This window comes from Ischnura elegans, chromosome 10, assembly GCF_921293095.1.
Source record: "Ischnura elegans chromosome 10, ioIscEleg1.1, whole genome shotgun sequence".
In the NCBI taxonomy this organism is placed as follows: domain Eukaryota; kingdom Metazoa; phylum Arthropoda; class Insecta; order Odonata; family Coenagrionidae; genus Ischnura; species Ischnura elegans.
In genome coordinates, this window is record NC_060255.1 from 77,666,536 (window position 1) to 77,693,576 (window position 27,041).

The 27,041-nt window shown below is 36.9% G+C and overlaps 1 protein-coding gene across 2 annotated transcripts in view; it reads right to left on the reverse strand.

Moving 5' to 3' along the window:
* The window catches only part of LOC124166604, a 64,412-nt gene that overhangs the window by 15,476 nt on the left and 21,895 nt on the right, over positions 1-27,041 (reverse strand). The window contains exons 1-4 of one of the 2 annotated variants that reach the window (XM_046544197.1): positions 9,284-9,429; positions 3,973-4,067; positions 1,974-2,016; positions 378-589 (exon numbers count right to left, since the gene is read on the reverse strand). In XM_046544197.1, coding sequence (XP_046400153.1) covers positions 378-589; positions 1,974-2,016; positions 3,973-4,067; positions 9,284-9,338 — 405 coding nt within the window. In that variant the 5' untranslated portion in view covers positions 9,339-9,429. Of the gene's footprint in view, positions 1-377; positions 590-1,973; positions 2,017-3,972; positions 4,068-9,283; positions 9,430-27,041 lie in introns of those variants that run through there. The other variant, XM_046544196.1, reaches the window with a different exon arrangement.

Consider the following 27,041-nt stretch of genomic DNA (forward strand, 5'->3'; position numbering starts at 1 on the left):
AGGGGCGCAGCCAGGAATTAAGGCGGGGGGGGAGGGGGGGGGGTTTAGTTGCAACCAATACCGGGGTGTGTGGGGGTATGGAATACCCACCACGATAAGTGGTAGGTGCAAGATTAATACCTAAATTGCGGAATTTTAAGATAAATTGTTCAAAATGGTGAGTTTTGCGGCTTTCTGAGGGATATTTTTTTAATTCTTACACTATTCTATTAGTAATATCAATCCAATTAAGTAAAATGTATTAAACTTAAGCATTTCTCTGAGCTCTGGGGGGGGGTTTTAACCCCCAAAACCCCTCCTCACTGCACCACTGATACCCTAAAATGCAAAAATATTAGCGTAAGCATGACCTTTATTGCAAATGGGAAAGTGCTCACCCTTTCCTCTCCTGACATAGTCTTGAAGTGGAAACTCAGCAAAGCATCAACTTGAAGGATAATGCATACTTTTCCATCGGATCCAGTGAGGCGATATTGTGCAGTACTGCTGGTGGGGGTGGGTTCCGTTGTCACGGGCGACCTTGATGGCGATGGCCTCACACTGGAGCTGCCCTCTATTTCCAAGGATGCTGGCGTTCCTGGAGGACTCACTGTTTTGCATCAATCATTGAATTGAAATAAAAGAAGCCCATCAATCACTAGGTTTCAACTAAAACTCTGTATGCGATAATTACCGGAACATTTGATAATTATGAGGAAAAAAAAAATCCATCAGAAAATGTGAACATCACTTTTAGAGCCTCCTGCACTATTGAAATTAGCCTTTGCATCAGGAATTTCAGGTAATTTTTGATTCAGCAAGAATATTCATAGTAATTATTAAAAGATCAAGGAAAGGGTCACCAATGGCAGTAAAAATGGCTGTTTTACTGCCATTGGCTACCCATTTCTTCATCTGTTAATGTATAGAGGCCATAGAGCTCAATTACCTTTATTTATAGTAAATATTATTGCAGTTTCTAGAACTGTTCAATCTATATAGAAGGTATGTGTTTCAATCAGAAAAAAGAATATGCTCCACGTGAAAATAGTAAAATCCATCCAGCAAGTAGGTAAAGAAGAAATAATGACAATATTAGGACTGTTGTAGCAATGAACCCCATCCTGATTGGTACTAGGGCTCTGTGAACATTAGGGAATTGGCCAGCCCAAACACAGCTTCTCTTTGTGCAGGAAGTGTCAACCAATTTATCCGAGACTGCTGAAAATAGCTAACTACCAAGATAATGGATGGTTTCATTCAGTCATTATTTGTGGATGTGAATGTACATCCATGGCGTTTTTTACAAGGCAAACTTACATGCACCTGTGCCTTTCATGTAGTATATATTTAGGATATTAGTCTGAGAAACAAAGTACATATAGCTTTAATGAAAATTTCAAAATATTGAAATCATAATTTGATTAATTTTACTGTGGAAATCAGACACAATATTTTGACCTTTTTAGAATCTGATATAGATATTTAATCCCTTATTCATGAATTTTCAATCATCATAAACACACATTTTTTGTAATGTTGTCATACAAAGCAATTCATGTCATCATCACATACAAAATTTTGACATTATACTGCCTGTTTCCTACTCATTTGTGCAATTTAAACTTCAAAACAGAACTACAATTAAATTTATTGCAAAATAAAAGAGGCAATAGGCCGCTACAGACGACAAATCCATTGCAGGAAGCCAGAAAAAGAGCTATAGGGACCATATAAATAATGCGATGAAAACAGTACATAAAATTAAAATTGTAAGTATAAAAGTAAATTTGTCATTTTATAGCAGTAGCAAGGTTGGATGTTTACACTTAATTATACATAAAAATTAAATTTAGTGACAAAGACCAGAGCAAATTATGCAACTAAAACTAAGATTTCGGAAGTTCACCTTTACTTTAAGAATTATTGTTTAATTTGAACTAAAATTTAAGAGTTCTAAAAATTAGTCCATATTACTGTTTAAAAGTACTTACCTAATTCATTATCACTTTTGGAATCTTCCTGGTTGTCATCGTCCTGTAAATGGAGAAACAAATTCTATAATGTCACTATCAGAAATTAACTCTGGTCTCTGTGTTTTCTCCATAAATTCCTTAAAATGAGCTCTGAAATACGTAGCTAACTTAATGAAATGTATGGTTTTCTAATACATGAAAATTGACAACAAAACATTAATATAGGCAACCCACATGCTACCAAAGCAGCACCTGAAGCACATTTCTGGCAAAGTGCCTACCTACAAATACTATAAGTGGTTCTAATTGGTGATTAGAATCTGCTCAATTTATCTTTGTGGGTGAGCTGGTGTGGCTAAATCAAGTGGGAATGAGAGGAGGGAAAGTTTCACGACATGTGACTTTCCCTTTGCCAATCAGCAGACAGCTGGTGTGTCCTAGCACTTCAGAAATTTGGTCACTCTCAGACGTCCGTCATGTTAATACAGTAAAACCTCTATGTAGTGAGCCTCTTTACATCATAAACCTCCATACTTAATACCACCCCTACGGTCCCGTCTGATTTACATGTAAATTTATAGGCAAACCTCTATATAGTGAACCTCTTTATCTCATAAAACCTCCACTTATCATACCAAGGAGACACCCCCGAGACGGCCTAACTACCTCCGCAAATGGTACCAAGACAACTAGAGACCATTAATGCAGCCGCGATTACGTACATGGAATGGAATTTTCAGCAATAAATGTTTCACCCTTATTTTTCTTCTTATACACGTTTAATATGCTGTAATTTTCATGTTAATCATTAGTTGCGGCCATTTTGTTCTATATGAAAGCATACCTAACAGTAAATAAGAAAAAAGGTATCCAACTATCCTAATCATTTTAAGTGACTTGAATTAAAAGAGATCACATCGTTTTCTCTTGAATTATGGTAAAAATCATGCGATAGCGCTCGCTTTCTGTAGTTATTAAATAATAAATTTATGTTCACTAATGCATGCATGTTTGTTTAAACGCATAAATATAATGGTTTAAAAGACAGTAGTGCCTTTCATTTCCAAAGGATATGAAAATATGGTCCTTGTCACTGAAACCTCTCTACAGTGAACCTCCATACATCAAAATGCCCAAATTGTGGTCCCGTCCATTACGATATAAAGAGGTTTTACTGTATCATGGAGCAGTATTGCCAAATCTCAGGTGTTCTCCTTGTATGCATTTCACCAATGGTACCCCATTCAGTGTGGTAGCTGACAACAGCGGCACAGCTAGGAATTAGGGCTGGGGGGGGGGGGGGGTTTAGGTGCAATTAACACCGAGGTGTAAGGTGGAATGGAATATCCACTAGGATAAGCGGTATGTGCGAGATTAATAAATTGCCGAATTTTCAGATAAACGGTTCAAAAAGGTGAGTTTTGCGACTTTCTGAGGGATATTTTATTAATCCTTACAATATTCTATTAGTAATATCAAACCAATTAAGTAAAATGGATTAAAATTAAAAATTTCTCAAACCTTTGGGGGTGGGGGGGGGTTTATCCCCCAAAATCCCCCTCGCTGCGCCACTGGCTGACAATGTCGCCGGCATCTGCAAAGGGGTTATGTTCAATATGTACCTTCCAAATGAGTGGGTATATTGTTTCGGTGCCGTGCCCAAAATAACTGTGACTTTTGTCATTGACTTTTCAGTGACAAATGAGGGTGACTATGCACATTTGGCAACGTTATGTTCGCTCCTGCTCAGTCTCTTGGTACTACCCCTCCATATCCCTCCCACCAAGCCCTCCAAGAGTGTCCAGGCTCTCATGACAGCTCACTCGCAAACATTAAGTGACCAGAGTACAGAAGTTTCACTAATCCATCACCAAATTATTGCCCAGGCCATAGCGGTGGACCCTCAAACAAAAATTGTACCAAGGCTCTTGGCTCTGGATGTTTGGCCCTTGTGGTCCATCCAAGATGACAACACAATGGTGAAAGGACTTGTATAGAAAGTTGGAAATCTCATTACCGAGTCGTTGTCATTGCCATTATCTGGTTCATCAAGTCGGCTCAAATCCAGGGCTTGTGTGAAGGAATGCTGCAGTAGCAGGAAGCATAGTCCAACTGGAATTAATAAAAACCATTTCATGTCAAGCATAATTCTGAGAGATTATCAAAATGATGTGGCTTGAATAAGACTTTGGTGGGGTTCATCATTTATAAAGCAATACCTCCACTTCAAAACCACTCTACAATAGCCTACCGAATCAAATCCGCTCGTCCAGGAGCCTGACAATATGAATGTGCTCAGCTGGCAATAGCGGGAGCACCAATGCTCACCTTCAATTCTCCAGTAGCGGATACAAAAAAAAACTCAAGGGGTGGCACAAAAGATACCTTGAGTTACCTTTACTTTTATCTAATAAAATATAATTAAGTCAAATGCAAAGTTTAAGAAGTTTTTAATTAAAGCGATTATGTAAAAATACAAGACAAAAAATATATGATATAAAAAAGTTACAATTGTGGTTCTGCAATGTTTGGCAGTACGGGACCCCACAAGGGGGGGGGGGAGTGCGTGCTCCCTGCAAACCCATTTGTATCCGCCACTGGAGCGTTTATGCTCTGGCTATTGCCAGCTGTGTGTATTCGTGTTGTTGGGCTCCTACATGAGCGGATTTGATTCGGTGGGGGATTGTTGAGTGGTTTTGCAGTGGAGGTATCAAAAGGTGGTACATCCCCAGAGGGGATAGACAGTTAATATGGAGGGATTTCATTTAAAGAGGGTAAACATAAGGCTCTCTCTCCCAAAAAATTTTGGTAGGGTGAGAACCCTGTTTGCTATGGCCCGATGAAAAAAGATTTAATGTCTTTCTTGTGAATAACATCCCAAGCAGATATATAAATAAGGTTGATATAGTTTAAAGTATACCGGGACTAGCCGCAGTGGCAACTTTTACAGGAGTCACCCGCAATGCACAAGCGTGCGAAAGATCCACAAAGAAAAAATCATCCACCTTGACCGGGATTCAAACCAGGATCCCCAGATTTCCAGTCGAGTGCTTTAGCTGGTAGTGTCCGCAAGTATCCAGAGGGAAGAATGACTCCTCAGTAGCTTAACTGGCTAAAGCACTCGACCGCAAATCGAGGGATCCGGGATCGAATCCCAGTCAAGGCGGATGATTTTTTTCTCTGTGGATCTTTCACAAGGTTGATGTATAAAAAAACATGTTATTCTTACTATTGGATATTTTGACAATGTTACAAAGATATCCTATTTTTAACATCCACGATTAGTTGCAAACATAATGTCACATAGATATTCAAGTTGTAATATCGGTTATATAAAAAATTGTTGTTCCAAACAATATCCATAGGTAACATATATGCTTCGTATAGAATTGAAGAGCAAAAATGGTTTGTCTTTTTGTCTGGGTATTAACAAATACCACAATAAGCACACCCATTATCCACTTATTAGATGTTGTGAAGATATCCAAAAGATACTGAAATATGAACCCCCATGTCTATCGTTGGATGTCCCTGCAACGTTGTTAGGTGGGCCCTTTGGATATTTTACAGATATCAATGCAACATTAATTGGATTAAGATGGACATTGCATGGATGCCATATGTTTACGCCAAAAATGTTGTCGGGATGTTGTTGACGTACCTATTGATTGCTGCTTGGGATATGAGTAAAAAAGTTGAAACAAAGCCATCATTCTCAGCTTGGATTTTAATGATCCACCACAAATAATTGCGCAAGTTAAAACAAAATAATATAATCAAAGGAAATTAATGAAAGCTATCCAGCAATGGAGCCCTTCGTTGAGTCATTCACAAGAGCATATGAGTGAAAATTCCACTAATTAATTAATTAACATAAAATTTTTTGCAACCTCCGACTCCTTGCTGGGCTAAACTACACCAGATGACCAGGGAGCCAACCAAAATGTTGGAATCAACGAGAATGATGCAACACTTCTGCTATGTTAGATTAGATGTATGTTAAAATATTTCCTGGAGTTTAGGTCAACGCATGTTATGCACAAAACAAGTTATAGCCAATGTTTCCGTTTATTTAAAACCATCATCACGGCTATGAAAGAAAAAACATAATAGCAATATAAAATACAAAGATTGATTATATTATTATTGATTGATTTTAAAAAATATTGTTTTGTGCATAACATACGTTGAGCTAAACTCCAGGAAATATTTTAACATGTATTAAACGAGGTCATGATACGAAAGAAAAAAAATAATTATGTTAGATTAAATAATTTGCAAAATATGAAGTCCAAAAAAAATGGTTATAGGGGACGATAGATAATTCTATCAGCTCAGGAAAGGGTGAAACATTTATTTGCATTAAATAGCATGAGCGTACCCAGCAACTGCCCTTGAAGCAAAAATTATTTTAGTACAAAACAAAAGTTATGGACAAATTTTCTTTTGAAGAAAAATGATATTAGTATAAAACGTGGAACTAAAATAAAAATCATTATTATTTCAAGCAAATAGTTATAAAAATAATAAATTGCTGTCAAGATTTCCTTAAAATTTTGGTTTCACTAACCTTTTTTCTGCTCAGAAAAGTTACAACTTGAACGACCACGGTTAGTTTTGCCCCCACTACTTTTGATTCTGGGAACGCCCATGTTAAAGTGTGAGCTAAAATTTGTATTTACTAAATTTCTAATACAATTTGGAGTATCTGCTGTTATAAGTGAATCAGAACTATGATTCAATAGAGCAGACCCTCTCAGTACGAGGAGAATCAGTAATATTAATTCTCCTCGAATAACCTCGTATTTCAACAAATTGAGAATTAATTTTAATTTATATTTTGTTAGTTATTAACCCCTTCAGAGCCAACTGTAAAAGTTACATGAGCAAGTTTTGCATTTTACTTGATTCAAATTTGCGCAGAATATTCGCTTGATAGCAAATTTCTCCAAATTCTCCTTAGATCAAGGCATTAACATGTGAAGTGGAGGACAAAAATATTAAGAAGATATTGTATTAAGTGTACTACTTCCAAATAACTAAGATTATTGGAAAAAATTGCAGGCGGGTTCATCTGGCAAAGTGGTACATTTAGGGGATTTTCAATTGGAGGAGATATGCCAAGACCATATTTTCTGAATATATCTGAAGGATTTGAAACCATTGAGCTATGGGCTATTTACAATGAAAAATATTTTCTGATCATGGCCTTCTTGAGGGTCATACTTAGGCTGTTTTTTACTTCACTTATAACCATGGTTCTAATACTTTCAACTTTCAATTGGTGCATCTAGCCAAGCAGTGCCCAAGGCTATTTCATCCCTATGTTCCTTGCTGTTGCCAATGTTTGACCCCTTAACTCAGCTACACAAACCATTTCAACATAAATGATGCCACGGCAAAGTCCAGTCATAATTATTATCACGGCCCGCGAGTTACTGAAAACCATTTGTTCACCGTGTGACCTGTGATTCCCTAATTTTGCTGTCAGAAAAATGGAAAAATACAGTTTACAGCAAAAAAATTGATCACCCTACACAGCTGGGCAGTGGAAGAATGATGGGACATAAACTGCTGTGTGTATTTACTCATATGATGACTTATGGTAAAGGATTCAAGATAAAAATAACACAGGTTTCAATGAACAATATGGCAAGGAGTTTTATATACGACAAAACCAAAGGCACATGGGAGTACATACCTGAACTTGTTAGGAGATCATACCATAATGAGAAATATATGAGTCAAACTGCTATTCTGCTCAGCACAGAAGTGCTGCTTGATAGCCATCACTTATTGTCTGAATGCACCAATTGAATATTGATACTCAAAGTACAGCACTACACAACTTTTACATGGATTAGGCTGGGAGCCACTAAAAACTCTGATTATCTATCTATTGCAGTGGTTTGAAGTTAAGTATGTATATACAGTGAATAACCAAGGATACTCAGAACAAGAAACTTAACAGATGGTAATCGCCCCGGAATACTAAAAGGTACAAGGTTCAACAAGTTTCAGGTTCAATTTTGTCACCCCTAATTCCCCTTGGTACACTACTGTATAGGAGAACATATTTAATTCAAAATATCTTTACCATTGCTAATTATTATATATATTACCTGCTAAATGTACGTATAAATTTTTTCAACATAAGTTTTTAAACGTCCAAGAACTCAAGAAAAAGAATGCAGTAAAACTCAACTACTCAAGATCTCAGACTGGTAGAAACAACCACATAAAGTGATATATAAAGAAATATTCAATGGAGCCAAAGGAAAAAATCTTTGCGAAGTTAAGTGCAACATAAAAGACCTTAATATTGAAAAAAAAAATTATTCAAGTAAAATTGATGGGGCCACGCGTAGGGAAATATCAAACAAGGAGAACCAAGATGTGAAAAATTCTTCAATAAGAAGAATGTAGGCATTAGATTGATAACATGAAAATATATAACTTTAAATTGTGATTATCATATTTTCTCTTTGCTGGAAGCGATATAGTTATCCCTGGTTTCGATGGGTTTTCAGACCATTTCAAAAAGACGTTAAAATAAATCCTAATAGGCATGCAACCCACATAACATCAAGAATAGAGCAACCCTAAAGGTTTGGTAAAATATTCAAAAGGTCCAATTTTCTCCATTTTTAAGGCACATATTCGTACTCATCGACGGTAGTTAGTCCTGAGAAAGTTCTCTTTCCATGAAAGAAATGTAACATGGTCCATTAGTGAAAATAAGAGGAAAAAGATGAAATATTATGACGATTCATTCCAGTTATACGGAAATCAGCGAGGGGGAAAATAAATATGAAAAAGAAAAACTAGATTCTCTCATCCACCATTCAAATCAATGAAAAAATGAATCGCACTGCGTGTAGTAAGGCCATTCATTATAAAAGCTTGAGACGCAGCACTGCAGCCTTTTCAAAAAATGCTAAATGCCAAGTTCATAAACTAAATTGCTAGGCAGAGCTAAAACGTTCAAAAATGTGCTATTATAAGCCAGCATTACGTCCAACTAAGAAGTACGCAGTGTACATTGATGTTAAAAACAAAAAGCACACGGAACGAGTGTGAGAAAAATGTCTTCTCATAACACTACCAGACCTTTAATGATTAGCCACAAAATAAGCGTTGAATATTTGTATTTCAGACGTGTTACGACATAAAAATTCATGGGAAGACGAGTCATTGATCAAAAAATAAACAAAAAATATATATTCAACCATACTCGACGGAAGTTAACGCCTGAATGGGAATCGCAAAAAGAGTGAAACAAAATAATTGTCAAATGCGTTTGAATCACCAGTCGACTGCTTACTCACCAGCAAAAAGATGTATCACTATGGGAGATCTCGTGTGAATTATGAACGGAGTCATCGCGAAGAAAATTTGGCGGAGAACGTCGACAGAGGTGTGTATGTGCGGATTCCCCGGCGATAGTCGGCGCTCTGTGAGCCGCGGTGAGAACTGCCAGTCGCCCGCCAGTCGGCTGGCTGGCTGGCGAGCCCCGAAAATCAATAGCGTCAAGCAGCCGAAGGGGAACTGTACACTACGAGCCGCGTAGGCTCTACAGAGGCGGGGTATACATTCGTACATGGTTGGGTCTGACCTCTGGCAAATGAGGCCTCACCCACGCAACAAGGGTCCTCCCACGCATAATTCGAGCCTTCATTCATATTCCCTAAGCTAGCTAGTTTCACACATTCCGCTTGGTCACAATTTATGAATGCGCTAAAACGAGCGAAAAAAAATAGTTTCGTTCTCTCAAAAAAGTTTATCTAATGGCTTCTGAAAGGTCTTTCTATTTTCTCCTTGCTGATTTCTATTGCTGATTACAATAAACCATCTATAATTTATTGTGTTCTCCTGTTTACATGATACCAACTATTACTGGCTAAGGGCTGTCTAGATCTATTGAATTTGCATTTATTAAAATCATTATTACATGTAAAACACATTTCGTGACATTCTTCATTTCAAAATAAAGCAATATAATTTTTACAGATATTTTAAGCTGTAGACCAAAATGTAAACGGTGGGAAACTGCAGGATTAATGCAGACATACTAGAAATAGCAGATGATTCCAAAAACCACATGGGTTACCAAACGCAGAGGATGATGGATATTTATGGTGGAGAAGCCAAGGATACACGGAAAGATTTTTTAAGAAAGAAAGAAGCATGGAAAATTTGGAAACGAGGAAAAAAGGTAAAATAAATTGTGGACTTTAGGATTCAATTTGCTTTCATCTCTTCCGTGACCAGCCGATAAAATCCCTCACGTTAAGGGGCAGATCTTTTGCATTGCTCCGCGGTTCCCAAAAGAAGACGCTATTTGGCACAAATCCAGAGCTTATGCGGAGTACGAAGGACCCTGCCGACTTTTATGGGTCAAAAGAGATTGGCGTACGCAATATCAAAAGACCACGCTGAAAGCTATCTCTAAATCGTGTTCTTGAGAGTTGAAACTCTCCATACATATCTTATTCAATACCCGCAGACTTTGTTTTGTGGACGGAAAATTTGTACAATGGCATGTGAAAAGCACCTTCAATGTTTTTTTCTTCATTTAAGACTCTTAATTTGGTAATTTCTGCGGTATACTAACGTTTTGTTACACATAATCCAAAATTAAAAGTTTTTGGGACTATTTTGCAATAGATAAAATCTATAGTGGTATCGCATTAGTATTCAGTTTTACATCAAGCTTTAAAAGGTATTTTTTTTACTCGAGTCAATTATTCTCATATTTATTTAATAAAAACATATATGACCATTACCATATAAACAATACACATTACACATATAAACCATAACATAATGGCCATAAATCCAATTTTTACATAAAAAATGACGAACAGTATTAATACTTCAAAAACTAAGAATATATTTCTTTTAGCATCTTTTTGAGAAAAAGTGGGATAAATGTTTTGAACTGCGCAAGTCTTTAAATAAAAAAGGTAACTAACGTTCTTCCAATTAATAAGTGGTTTAAAAAACGTTTTCTCTCATGCAAGTAAGTACCAATCAATAAGAATCATACCTCTAAATTCGTTTTTAGTTTATACGCTCTCTTTAAGTTTGAAGCTGCGAATGAAAATTAATCCATGATTTACGGCAGCATTTTTCGATGGTGATAATAATCAGAAGGGGAAATGCAGATCAAATAGTGATTCATGTTTTAATTGATTTGAATGGTGGAATGGTGGACAATGCTGAACTTCATTTCCGTAGCCGTAACGAGCAATTATTTCGCTGCTTAATTTTTTATGCTATTTTGCAGTTAAAATATGTTCTAAACTACTGATATTTATTTTACTTTCCGCCATCATTCATCGCTACTCGGTGACCTTCCTCCGTCCTCTGACAGCAAAAACATTAAGAGATTTTTGTGATCCCCATCTGTCTGTCCCTTGAGAAACACTCTCTCTCATCCAGAAAATTAATACGATCGCGGTGATTACGCTCATGACGCTTCGTGAAACTTCAGCCGTAAAATGATTGGCGTGTCATTATAACATGAAAATGGACACGTAGAGGGGAATGAAAATGACTGCCGGTCTAATTAGCTATCTCATTTATTTCTTTGCTTCGAAAACAATCCAAATGTTTGATGGTTTTTACTTAATTATTATGAATGGCACATATTCAAATTCGGAAAAAATACACCGCGTTTAATTGCCGGCCGCCTGTATTATATTTTGTATTCATTCTCGGAGTTAGTAACAAATGCATTCATTAATCGCTAATTTGAATTTTGACATGATACATATCTTGGTGGGTCAGTTAACCGATTGTAAAATCATCTCTAAAACCTGCATAATTGCACAAATGTGTGACAAAATATTGTTTTCCGCAGTAATTACCAAATGCACAGTCTTAACACAAAAAATATGAATTTTCTCGACGTCTTTCATTTAATTATTAATTTATTCAATAAAGAAGGTCTAAACCCTTCTTGAAAAGCAATTTTTTTCACCTGACGCTTTGTTTAATAAGCCAAATATGTTCGAACTAATTTATTAAGAGCTGGTGGAGGAAGTATAATATTCCGAAGTGTGGGCTGAAGAAAAACTGCCCCCACAAAAAACGTAAGAATTCCTTTTATATCTAGTTACGGTTTTATGCTTTTTATTTTTCCGATTCATCTCCAAATGTATCTCACTCATGCTCCTCCGGTAAACTTCACTTCAAAAGCATAAATGACCCTCTTGAGACCTTTACAAATGTCACTAATAGGTCTCTGGACAAAATTTTAATATCCCTTCAAATACTAACTAAAAATCGTAAAATATAGTAAAATTGTCATAAAGGCCTCTTTAACGCACTCATTTCACATATTTTCTTAAGAATTTAGAAAAGAAATGACCGAAACAGTTCCAAAAACACACCCACTTCAAAACGCAATTCCATTGGCCAGCCGGAAAGTGACGTCAGCTCATGCAATCGTGTGGGAAATCCCGTGGCGTTGCGCATTGTCACTAAATTTCTCGGTTTATTTAACGACTTTAACGTGAGGTTTTATTTCTTATATATCTTTCGGAGGTTTTATCGTAAAAAACAAACGCCTCGGAACCCGGTTTCACCAAGGCTGACACCGGAAACGAGCCGAAAATTACAACGGCAGCAATGTTTACTTACATAAGCAACAGAAATTGCTACATGCATGCTGAAAGCCGGGGAGTGAATATGCATAGCTATGGAAATATCATATCACCGGCTCTTGTAAAATACATATTTAATGTGTTTATGAAATTTAACAATGAAATTCCATTTATTAGGGTCGGACGAGAAGATTACGCTGACGACGCCATTCGCACAATCTAAACATATGTTCAGATTGCCATTGGTTGCGTGCAAATTATGCACAATGAAAACGAATGTATCGTTCGAGCTCGTGTGTGCCCCGAGCACAACCTATTATGTGGAGGCACGAGTTTTTGAGGAGGACGGCGAGCAGTTCAAGTATTGTGTAAGTAGGGCTGGGCAAAATTGAAATGCATAATACCTGTGACTTGGGAGTTTGAAATCTAAAGCAGTATTTGAAATACTTTTTGAAAAAAAAAACATTTGTAAGCCGGCCGGTCGACGGCCGACAGAGGTCTTCGTTAATATTTTTAAAACACCTTCCCTAGGTATTTCGCTGGAATCCTCATTCCATGGACAGGTGAAACTTATTTCAGTTCCAAAAAATGTCCTCAAAAAGCAAACCACGGCATCACCTTATTCATTAATCTCCAGAATTTTCCCTACATAGAGAGCAACTGACTTTTTGCTGCTGAATCTAGCCAGAATCCAATCTCCACTTTGAATGTTACGGAGTCGCGGTGACTAAATATTTTTTAAGATCTCTTAGTTTCCACTTGTGCACTTACCCCACCTCACTGACCTCACCTTATGGAAACTAAGAGATCTTAAAAAATATTTAGTCACCGAACTTGTTAAGCTTTTTCGACTCATGCTATCTTGTTTCAGGCATTAATACCATGTCGTCTACATCCTTCTCGTCAGAAGACATGATATCCAATGCCCTATCATAATCAATCAACAAACTGAAGTAAGCTATCTTTATCAGATAAACCTTCCAAATAAGAGTTAATGAGAGGACTCTATTAAAAGACCTAGTTTTATAAACTTCGGTGTTTTGCAACATTTATTTAAGAAAGTTTAACGCAAGAACTGCCAGACAGAAACTAAAAATTCAATCCATACTTCAACCTCGTAGCCTGGGGTAAGTGCGACAGCCAGGTAACGGGGTCGCACTTGCCCCGGAAGGTAGGAATGAATGGTTACGACGGGGAAAGTGCGACCCCCATCTAAACTAAATATAATGACTCAAGTTCCTAAATTTTAAGTAAAGCAAGGAAAACCAATCCATGAAGAAGAGAAAACAAGATATAGTTCTTACCTAACACCTCCGATGCGTTGATTCAGAGGGAATTCTGCGGTATAGACTCTCCTCACAACCAACTAAGACTACGAGATGAACGGACAGGTATATTTCCTAAGCATGTGGAACGAGAAATTAAGGGATAAGTATTACAAAGTCGTTGGCTCTGGTTTCATAACAATGTGTGGAATATGTTGCACGACCGCCACCTGCTTCGAGAACGGAAATACGATTTTCCTGGAGGGGAGTCGCACTTACCCCACCTCACCATATGGAAACTATGAGATCTTTAAAAATATGTAGCCTGTTTTTGCTCGTAAGGATAGTTACAAATAGTACACGAGAAAGGTATGTTTTAAAAATATATATTTTATTTTTTAAAGTAAAACTTCTCAAATGTTGCTCTGTATGGTTGTATTAGTCTCCTTGAGGATTACAATTTTTTCAAAAAGTGTCGGACAGAGATCCCCTCGAAGTGGATAAAGCCAGATAGTGAAAAAACTTTCCACTGGTGAAGATGAGTAGGTATAGGATTGTGTCAAATCTGATAAACAATGCGTTAATATTAGAATTATTTTTTTTCATTCATTCACATTCGTCGGCACTTTCTCATCCGAACCAATCTTCGTTCTACGTCTTGGGTGACCGTATGAAAACATTTATTTGGAGCATTTCTAGTCGTATTTCTGCAATTAGGCACAATGCAGTACTCAAAGCTATACGCTGCGACATATCGAGGAATAACTACGACACGAAAAATACGGCGTAATAACCACAATATCTCCGCTGTAAACTTCAATAATGTGCACGGTCAAGGTGGTTAAGAACAACACTATTGCATGAGCTGACGTCATTCAAGATGGCGGTGGTGCGAATTACGTTTTTCCTTGATGGCTTGTAAGACGTATTTTAAATGCTCATAATAAAAAAATAGATGACTTTACAGCCATATTATTATAACTTTTAGCTTAATAATTACACCTACTTTTCAGAAACGTCTTTACCTGAATAGGTGTTCAGAGACCTATTGGAGAAGTTTTGACCTCATTGAAAGCTTGGGGGCACGAAAGTATGAGATACAATAAATGATATTGTGTGAGGTGTATTAGAAATAAAAAATAGCGTAAACAGAAGTTCAGAAAAGAGGAAGTTTAGTCCTCGCGAACGTCGTCTTTAACCGCACCAAAAAACAATTAACTCACGTCCCATGAACATATATGTGGAGCTCAGTATGCGGTTTATCACTAAAGGTCAATTTTGAAAGGTTAGTAAGGTCAGTATCAAAGGGAAATGTGTTTAGCCAGAAATGTCAGTGAAAATTTATTTGTCAGAGGTTACTTCAGAAAATATGGGTAGGTAGTACTACAAACGTTTTTGACTCCCACGCTTCCAGAATCAGGAAAGAATTGTTTTTTTTTACTATTTTTTACTATGATGGGTGAAAATACGAGAGTAATTATTATTATTATTATTACTACATATTGCTCAAGTAGGCTATTGCCTGGTGGCAGCAGTTTTACACTCATGAATAACAAATCTACCTATCTTATAACAAAGTAAGAAACAGAAAGGACACCTATAATAAAAAAATAATACATTAATTCTAATATCATACAACTACAAATTGAACATTGACCCAAATAACCCAATTTCAAACAGTCCCTAATAAACCACTATGAAATTAACCAATAAATGATGAACACTTATTACTAAAAAGTTTCGCATTTGCGGGGAAGATCTTGAAAATAACTTCAGGTAGGCCGTTCCATTCCTTTTTTTCTTCCATGTAGGAAGTTTTTTTTTCAAAATATATGTTTTTTTATTTTTAACTTAATTTTGAATTTGTGATATTTCCTTCCTATGTAGCAGGGTGAGTCCAGCTTTAGTCCGATTTCTTTCCAACCCCGTTCTTTAGTAAAGGCTTTGTACACCCCTCATAACCTATTTTTGGCTCTTCTCACTTTTAGAGGTTTCCATCCTAAACACCCTGGCATAGCTGTTACACTTTCCCCCTTCTATGTTTCTCTATAGTATACCTGACTCCCTTTTGCTGAAAATTTTCAAGCTTTAAAGATTCATGTATGATCTTAGGTTTTCCCGGCGTATCAGTTGCAGAAAAGTTTCTCGGGTTTTCCACCGGTTGATGTCGTCCATGTCTCCCGACGTTTCGATACGCGACTTGCTGATCATCCTCAGGGGATCTTCCGAATGCGTTCGGAAGATCCCCTGAGGATGATCAGCAAGTCGCGTATCGAAACGTCGGGAGACATGGACGACATCAACCGGTGGAAAACCCGAGAAACTTTTCTTTAAAGATTCATTTTTACCATGGGGATCCCACACTGAAGCAGCATATTCTAGTACCGGCCGAACCTTAGTCATGTAGGCCATTTCTTTGGTTTCTTTTTTGCTCTCTTTTATATTTCTCATGACCCAATGCAGAGCTTTAAATGATTTCCCTACTACCTGATCAACATGCAACATCATTGAAATATTACTATTAACATACACCTACCTAAATTAAGACTTGGAATTAATATTCGGAGACGAGGAAGTCGAATATATGCGAAGTAAAGCCCTTATAACCTGGGAAATTCAATGGAAAAATTGAAATTTTCAAATGATCTCAACGTCGAATAGTTGTTTTAATTACATATTAAAATTTGATTTACTAGGTACGAATTTGAAACGAAAAACAGAAGAATAGAAAATATAAAATATTTATATTCCGGGGAATACGCTTGGAGGTAAATACATTCGTAACTAAAACAAAAAACGCAATAAAATGTAAATAACAATTCGTAATAAAAACACAGAAGAGTAATATTTCACTTCTAAAAAAAACTTGAGTGAAATGCGTTCCGGCACTGCTAATTTTGCTATGACGGCACTGGTCGGTTTTTCTCGAAAATATTTCACTGGATTACAAAAGACGGTGGTAGGATCAACATAGCCAAATATCTTCACAATCGCAAGTAAAAAGTTTTCTGGGGGAAAATGAGTTAATCCCAAAGGACTCCCGCGCAGAATTTCATCACACTGCATTATTTAATTGCTTTCATTCGAAATATGTCACTGAATCTCGTCAAGTATGAACTACGTATCATTTTCAAATGAGATTCTTTAACGATATGTTTTCGTGAGAAAATAGCGTTTATTTCCTCAAATGTATGATTTTATCCTTTCTTGTTGACAAAGAGTTTGAGGGTTGTAGGTGAACTCTTCGAAGGATGCAACGCACCGGGGCCGGGAACCAAGCCAATGGCTTATACGCCCAGACACCCGGGGAGGAGAAGGAAGGGAAGGAAAAAAGGATAGAGGCATCGCCGCAATGGGAGCCCGCCGACGCCTCTGGGAAGGGATAGGTTCGGAAGGGACGGGACGAGGGAAAAACACCCCAACGCTATAGAAGCGAAGGGGGCCCTACTATTAGCGAAACCAAGCATAAGCAATTAATGTTCTAGCGATCCTAGTGGATTTTCCTATGAGGAAGAAAAATCCATCGATCGAATCGCTAGATCCTTTCTTGTTGACAATACAGGGTGTTTCAGGAAGAACCTGCAGTACTTCAGGAGGTGTTAGGGGTGACAATTTAAGCACTTTTTGTACCAAAAACGGTCGGCACCCCTTAGTTAAATAGCTACGGCAATTTTTGGATGCACTTCGCAGTTACCACGAAAACGCTAAATAACGTAATGCGCAAAGATGAAAAGGATTTGAAACTTAAGTTTAGCTAAGTTGTTTAGCATAATAATCATCATCCCGTGAAAATATTATTTGAATATTTCCTGGATTTCTTTTCATTGATACTATTGCTGAATATCCATAAAATATCCAGGGAAAATCACTAGTTGGATGTAACGACATTTAGATATTTTCAAACTTTTTTGGATATCCATGAAATATTTTCCGCTACTTGGGTTGTACTGATTCCCACATAGCATAAAATATATTCTAGAGATCTGGAAAATGTCTTCAATGTCTTTGACATTTTAAATATCTATATATGTATAGAAAATATCTTCAATGTCTTGGATATTTTAGATATCTACCACATGAAAAGAAAATGTCTTCAATGTCCTGGATATTTTAAATATATACTAGATGTCTAGAATATGTCTTTTTTGAGCGGAGACTCTTTTTGTATATGTCCAGTGAAATTAGCCAAAAAGTACCCAAATCTTGAAAAAACCTTGACTGCTATGCTTTTTTGTGGATGGATAGATAAAGTCATTGTACGCACGTGCACTAAAAAAAGCAAAGGCAACTCTTCTAGCAAATTTTATTAAAGCGATTTAAAGTAACGAAAGCTTCTTTTTTAAATATCTACTAGATGTTTAGAGTATGCTCAGAGTAAGAGAGTATGTCTATTCTATGAAAGTATGGCTACTGCTCATCCTTTAAAAAGTACCGGACTTTTTAAATAATGAAAGTAATTTAACAAAACGATTATTTAAAGAAATGATGCATATTTCAAAAATAAAAATATTTGTAATGAAAGAGCAGGCGTCGACAATTTAAGCCAAATTTATTCTTATTTAATTAATAAAAATTGATAGGTTACTATGAACTGTCTCAGCTTATTTACCAACAATAAACAAATCCAGTTCAGTGGAATAAAAGGCATGTCAAAATTCTAGTCTCGTCTTTTAATGATTAATTCACAGCTATTTTTTTAAATATCGTAGCATATCGTAGAAAATATTGCCATAAGCTTTTACGTACCACAGTTATGTACTCATTCATTCATAGCCCTGATGAAGTTTAAAGACGTTGGCAAGAACTTGCATAAAAAAATTCTTCAAGACCTATATTGCAAGACACTGAATCAAACTTCATTGATAATGTTGCAGACTTCTTTGAGAAATCTGAAAGGAAATTGTAAGCTGCTTTGGAAACTTCAAATTCGGAATCGGAGGAGGAAGCCCCCATTAGAAAGAAGTGAATGCCAGAGAGGTTCCAATATTCAGGAAAAATCCCCAGAAGACACCTCACTGCTCCAGCAGTAGGCTTTCAGTTGAAAATTAACTCTTGTTATACCGAAAAATATTATATTTTAATCATTTATCCTGAAATTTCCCAATAGATCCGATTTGAATATGAATGTCTAGAATATATCTTCTGAAGATTTCTTGCGGGTATCAGAAAAGCGGACGTTCAGATATCTACAAAAAATATCTAGAAGATGTGTAGAAGATATTAAAAGATATTTTCTAGACATTAGCTGAAGACGTTCTAGATATTTTGTAGACATCTAGAGGATATTTTGTGCCATGTGGGTTGTGCTTGATATGTGTTTCGTTCATTTTGTGCTATCCAAAAAGAGAATGATGGCTTGTTTTTGCAATAAGGTGAATCCGAACATTGCGGTGAATTTATTCACCTTCAGTTCCTCACCACTTTATCAATCTTCCATTGTTGAAGCTAATCGTCCCGATAGTTAAATTGTCTACGATTATTCGGAGTATACTGCAAATATAAGCTACCTTTCTCTTTTTGGATAGCATAAAATGAACGAAACACATTTCTAGCACAATCAGTACCAGTTTCAAATCCTTTTCGTACCTGCAAATTACGTTATTTAGCGTTTCTATGCTAACTGAAAAGTGCATTCAACAATTGCCATAGGTCAGTAACTTAGCACTGAAGTATTTGCAAATTCCTCCTGACAACCCTGTATAAAGTTCCTTATCAACTACGTGAAGAACGTTCATCGCCAGCGCAAATTAGTCTTTTGTAGCTGTAGCCAGTGGCGGATACATATGGGGGCGTAAGGGGCGCCCCCCCACCCCTTGTGCGGCTGCCCACATTGCCGAACATTTCAGAACCATAATTGTAACTTTTTCATCATTAGATAGCAAATTAACTTATATCATTAAATAGCATTGCATTGTATAGACGTATGATCAGTTAAAATAAAACTATTTTAAATTTTGCATGTAACTTGATTATTTTTCATTACGATAAAAGTATAGGTAGCTCAAAGTATTTTTTGTGCCCCCCCTCCCCCACCTTGAGTTTTTTCTGTATCCGTTTCTGGCTGTAGCGGCCGTTCGCGTGGGAGAACGGTTTAAGAGGAATAACAGCTCACACGCTCCGAGGCACAACCTCAACTTCTGTCTATTATCCCGTTTTACAGAACCCCAGGGCCTTCTACCCCTTCCAAGAGGGCTTCCACATCCCCACCTCCCAGCTCCTCCGTCCAACGGGCTCGTGCGACTGCACTACCATCAAAGAGGCTGAACGCCCACTGCATTAGCCTATATAGTCTGTCCAAACAGGGTACGTGGGTAAGAGTTTAAGGCACCGCTCGAGAGCCTAACAATGGCCGCGAACCTGCTTTGTGTCACGCTTTAAAAAGCGCTATACAATGCTTAGTATGACCATTAAAAAAATTCCAAATAAAATTTTTTGAAATCACTGATTGTTGCATAACTAATTGACATAAGTCCGTCGTTTTTAGAGTCTTTTTTCATGAAATCACATGTAGAATTAGAGATCAAAAATGTAATAAAAAGTTATAAATAAATCTCAATTTTATGTGATAATTTTTGGAGTTCAGTGCAATTCGTGACATTATAGAGCACGGGGTCTAGCGGACCCCGGCTACTGTTTGGCGGACGGCATGTACACTGCTATCGTAGGTTTTCGAGCTTACTCTCTTACCCGCCTTTCCTGTTTGGACATACTATAATAGTCACTGCGTACAATTCGACCTCGTTTTTGACTAAACTATTGGGTATGTAAACTAAACTATACATTGGATACATATGTTGGGGGTTATTCGTATATGACTCGGCGAGACCTATCAACCTGCCGAATTCCATCAAAATACCAGAAACGATCGTTTGAAAATCTCCGTGTTAGACTGAAGTAACCTCTACCATATTCTATCAGCAGAATTACACATTATTTTCTTCATTTTTAAATATATAAGAGTTGAAAGAAATCCCAGTGTTTCAGTGAGGGAGAGAGAGATTTAGAGATTTTTAAAAAGTGACATTCCATGATATATTTAGGTTTTTCAAGTCAGTTACTATGAAAGAAGATACAGGCTTAAAATTGTGGACATACGGGTATAACATACTGGTAAATTAGAAGTTACTCCCAAATTTTCCCCAAATACTTTAATTTCACTTCTTGACGGTTCTCATTACATTTTTTTATGGTAGATAATTAGCCTAAAGATAATAAAAATGCATTGAATCAGGTCCTGAATTGTTTATGGAAAATTGCCAGTAACTTAGTATTCATAAAGAAGTTAGTGAATGCTATTGAAACTAATGAAAGTTGAAGAGAAAGATATTTGTAGAAACATAAGCACCTACCTCTTCGTGAAATATTTCGTCATAGAAAAGACTATCTGTGAAGCTTGTATTGGTATTTGGACTGTAAAATTTATTGGAAATTTACGCCGCGAGGGAGAGGTAGGAGAGGAAAGGTGGAGAGAAATTATCCGCCATAATTTGCATACTCTTGATGGCTGGCGCCTAATGCCTGCATCAAAATGATGTGCCCCTGTACTTTTCAAATTTATATCTGGGCCTAAGTGCATGATAAAATAATGAATAATTCATCATTTTAAACGAAGTTTTATTCTTATTTCTGATTTATTTTTTTAAATGAAAAGTAACAAAACTGTAAACACGCCAGTGCAATAAATGACTCCACATGTTAACATTTATTCAACTCAAGAGAGAGACATACAGATGTATGCCTTGTGACGTAGTTGAGATTGCCCCGACGTTTCGTGACCGACTGCTGGTCACTTCTTCAAGGGAAGGATGCTGGGATTTGGTTTTTGCTGCCTTTTTAAAAAACCAAATCCCAGCATCCTTCCCTTGAAGAAAGGACGAGCAGTTGGTCGCGAAACGTGGGGGTAATCTCCACTACGTCACGCGGAATTCACCCGTATGTCTCTCTCTTTTAATCACCATGAGCTACGAAAGCTTCAATCAAGAAATTTATTCAACTGGTTCTTTGTCCACGGGTAGGCCCCAAACACAAAAGTCGTCTCCACCTATTACTGTCCAAGTCGTCCTCTTTGGATTCCTAATGCCTTCTTTTTAACCTCGCTTCGTCTGCCCTCTTTAGCCTTCTTCTTCCACTTCAAATTTCTACACAAAATCTTAAACTCGACTTCTGTCTGCCCTGAACTCCTCTGTCTGTTGAATTTTAGAATATCGACTCGTTCTACCCGCTCGTTCTCCCTAATCCATCTGCCTCTTCTCAGAATCTCCCTGACCAAGCGCTCACCTTTATATCGCCTCTCCCTTCTAAATTCGCTCCCTCCTTCCATAGATCCTTTTTACCTGTCACGCAAGAAATTCACCGCACAAGTTTTGCCCCACCTGTCTGCCAATTGAATATTTTTCTTTCTCCACTGGTTAATAATTTGTTAGTTTTTATATTTTTATTGTATTGTGTCTGATCCAAGTTATTGTTGAAAACAATCACTGTGAATTGGCCTCATGGCTGTATTTAAAAAAATACTGAAATAAATAAATACTCTTTTCTCCTTCCGCTGTTCCCCCACTGTTGTATTACCTTCTCTCTTAAAATATGCCCGATCCAATTCCCCTTTCCTTTGTGCATAGTTCTCAATTACGATCTTTCCTCCGCAACTTTTTGCAGCAGCTCCTCATTCCTCACTTCATCCACACATGTCACTCAAGTATTTTAAACTCTTTGCCTCTCTTATTATGGTATGGTATGGTATTTGGAGGAGGCGACCGACAGCTGAGGTCATTCGCGCCATGAGAGAAGGGAATTGAAGGAAGGGTGGAGAGAAACCCGGCGTCGGCGTTAGCCTGCTCTCAACGAAAGGCGCCAAGGGGACCACGGCTTAACGTCCCATCCGACGGACGGAGTGTTGCGCTTGAAATGTCCTCCACACAACACTCAAGCAGGGATATGGCAGTCTCTGAAAATTCTCTGCCACTGCCGAGGTTTGAACCCGAGCCCGCCGGGTGGGAAGCCAACACTCTAGCCACCGCACCAACCTGATCCCCTCTCTTATTATGGCTGTCCCATTTCGTGGTTCACGGATTAACGTAGTTGGTATCCGGCGGTGAAGGAGATTTTTTCCCAGGATTGTATGATACCTGATTGAGTGCTCTATGAAGGGCACTTCCAGTACAGCAATCCGACCGTGCGATGAAATGCAAAGAGTGGCCTGGCTACGAGCATCAATTATATAAAAATATGTATTATTGTTGCTTGGCTGTCAATAAAAAAATAATACATATTTGTTTCCTGACAGCCATGGATTTGAATGTTTAAAATTTTTGAAAAACAGGATTTTCATTTGATTTTCTGTAATCACAGCATATTTAGCCAGATAGGGATTAAGTCTCTTGCATTCATTTGATAAGGATTAATGTGGTCAATGATCATTACGGTATTATCCATTCGATTCATCACAAAATATTTAGTGTAACTATTTTCAGAATATATTTCCCTTTCTTTTTTCAGACTCTCATACTGAATTCTAACAGAAAAGAATCATTCCACATTTACTTACCGTTTAAATGATATAAGTGTCCACGGTAATGTCTTTCAGAAGAACTTGGCACATATTTGCCGTGGCTTTCGTGATTAGACTGATTCAAATTCAATATGTACAGGAAATGGTTGACTTTGTATCTACTTTTCGAGCTGTGGGCATTTAACTTCCTAGTATAGGCTTACAATCAATGGGTCGAGTCTTTAATGATTGAATTTGGAGAGCAAATTTCTCGGGAAACTCAACATACAAACACTTGAGAGTAATTAATTGACTAAAAATCTTGAAGATATCAAGGGTTTCATTTGAGTGAAATAAACATTGATTAAAACGGATTGCGTAATTTTAAAAATAAGTCTAGGTTCAGTTTAGTCTAGTTCAGCACATATTTTAACCATTGGATGAACATACATATGGTGAACAACTTGTAATTATTACTACGGGCATGCATAATTTTAATATATAATGAATTAAGCAAAACAAGGTAATTATTGGCGAAATCGAAACTTTTTTTAAATTTTTTAATTATTTAATTTACTTTATTAAGGATTTTAAATAGGAAATTAAAACAAATTGCTCACTCAATTCAAGTTCTCTGCTACCCGTTGAGCCTAAAACGTCAACAAAATGGTGCAAAATACCTTTTATCAGCATTTTATCTAACATTATATCCCGAGCTATCCCGAAAAATAAATTCAAGTACAATACTTTTATAATAGCAACACCTCGGGAAGATGGCTAAATAATGCAAAAGATGTAATTGACCCAAGTTAAAGTCTAGTATATATAAATTAAGTTGTGAAAATTGTGAATCTTGCTATATTAGTCAAACGGGACGAAATTTCAAGGCAAGGGTGAAGGAACGTAAGGTATGCTGGAGGAGTAAGGACTATTCGTCAGACTTCGCCCGACACCTGTTGGAGATGGGGCACCAAAGCGATTTCAAACCAGAAATACTGTATTTCATCCGAAAAGGAAGGAAGATCTATGGACTGGGAAGTTCGGAGATTACACTAAATGGAAACCTTGTCAACGACGTAACCTTTCCTAACCCATCCCCCTTATTATTCATCGCCCTCCCAACCCCCCTCCCACCCACAATCCGAATGACAAACATTGTTTCCCCCACCCCTTACCCCTCCCTGCTCAACCGATTCCAACTCCGAACCCCATATCTCTAATAAACACCATAGCATATATAAAAATCTCCGCAACATATTTTTCATTGGTATTTATTTACTTGATAATGGCGTGACAGCCGAAACCGGTAGTAATTTTTTGAATAAATAGTTGAAGTCAGAAAGTGTTTTTCATTGCTAATAAGGTAATTGGTTTTTTAAAATATCATATCATATCACTAGTCAAAAAAATAAATGTGTTTTTGAATCTCTAATGCAAAAATAAGTTTATATAGTCCACTGCATTTCAGTGTAGTTATTCCGTAAATAAGAGAAAAGAATGTATATAACTGGCGTGAAACGGTGATTGGAAATAATCAAATTTCCCGAGGAAAATAATTTCAGACAAATTCAACAATAATTAAAAGCAATGAAGGTTTGGAATTGGAATTTGGGGTGTCCATTAGTTGTGTGAATGTTGGACCTATGGTAGGTTGGCATTTTAAAATAATATTTAAATCTCTTTACTGCGGCATATGCTGTTTAATCTGTAGTATTTCTGAAATAGTTTTTGCATTATATTCTTGATTTTGGTGTATCAACCCTGGTGTAGTTTACAAAATTAACCGAAACATTTTCCACGTCATTTGACCAAATACAATTATATATTAGTATATACAAGTATTATATCCGCTGCGTTTTAAGCTGAACCTAAAATATGACTTATGACTGTTCAATGAAGCGGAGAAAAGGCGATACATAATCATATCATTATTTTTTATAATATAAAAAAACAATTTCATGCAATCCTCTGAGTTTCTCTGTACTTGACTACTGCACATTTAAGAGTAGTGATCCTAATGAAACACTGACTTGCAATTTTCCACAAATATAAAATTTAATTCGACTCGAGTTTCGATGTTACTACATAATTTTCAAGGTACAACTGAGAGAGAAAAAATGGGGTGGAAGGTCCTCAAGGAGGTGCCTGGAATGGGTAGAAGTGCAAGGCGTGGAGGGGGGGGAGAGGGGAGAGTGGAAAAACCAGAGGAGGTAAAAAACCCATTTCTTCCACTTTCCACCTCACCCCATTTCTTTCCACCCCATTTCTTCTCTCTTAGTTGTACCTTGAAAATGATGTAGTAACGTCGAAACTCGAGTCGAATTAAATTTTATATTTGTGGAAAATTGCAAGTCAGTGTTTCATTATGAATCAATTCCACTCCATCTCGCTTGATTCCTCGAATTTTATAAGTAGTGATCCTACATTAAAAAATGGCAGATGAAGTCGGGATAAAAAGAAATAAAAACCTCCCCTTCCCTTGAGCAATAGTTTCACAGCTTGATAATCATTTTAAGTATAGGACGAGGGATAGTAATTTTTACGGTCACTAATTTGTACCTATATTAATTTTTTGTTGCCATGGATGCATCTATAAGCTGTGTCCAGTATTGTGAGATTGTGCCTATGGCAGGTGTGCTATTTTATTGGGTCTTTTTAAATAATATTTCAAACTAACTACATGTGTGGACTGTATGTAACGTTTCGTAATTCTACCTCTTTTTGCTTTCATTGTTGTTTTTGTTCATCAGCCCAGATGAAGCTTTTAAAAATAAATCACCACTTTGTCTAGACAAGTTTTTGTATCATTTGAGGAACTCAACGAAAGTCATAAAAATATATTTATGAAATTCACTTTGAATAGTAAATAGCCTACACTTCAATTATTATAATAATAATATTTAATAATAAAAAACAATTTCATTAATAATAATAATATAAAAATAATAAAAAATATATATATTTATTACATTTTCATTAGAATTATTAGATAGCAATGGCTGAAAATGTGAAATAGAGCAGTAAAGTCAATGATAGATTTAAAAAGTTGAAATGATTGAGGAAAAACGGGTACCAATTGTATGAGAGGGGATCAATTTTGAATATTTTGAGGGGGGCGAAATATTTCCCCAATGTCTGAAGTTGCCCTACGCCTGCGATGTTCTGCCGCTACCCCTGAACACGCCCACATTTCTCTGCAGCTGACCTCACCGTAGCTTGACCAGGAAAACCGTTTTCCCGCTATGAATTTAAGTCTTCCAGGTGACCTTTAAGCACTTAATAATATCGGTAGTCAATTTCTATGGTGACCTCAGATTTGGGATGCTAACTAAAGGTCTTGCATCGGCGAAAGCCGAATTTAAGCCAGTCGACTGACGGAGATCAGAGAAAAAATCAGGGAAGCGTATGTCAACTATATTTTTCGAGTTTTTTTTTCTTATATCTTGTGGGTGTTTTGCTAAATTTTCAAAGCTTTGCTTTGGTATGGTACTTTGGACTTCGTCACGTTTTACCCGCGAATGCTTGGATCAAAAGACGTGTTTTCCCTCGAGCAATGACCTTTGACCTCTAGCATTATTTCCCTTTAACGGCGCATATGGATTTTGCATATCACATATCTAAATGACATGAGGTCCCCATTTCAATTCAATAAGGGTAGAAGATAGCATAATATCGCCGCATAATTATGCCTTTTAAATATATTGCCAATCGATTTCCTAAATTT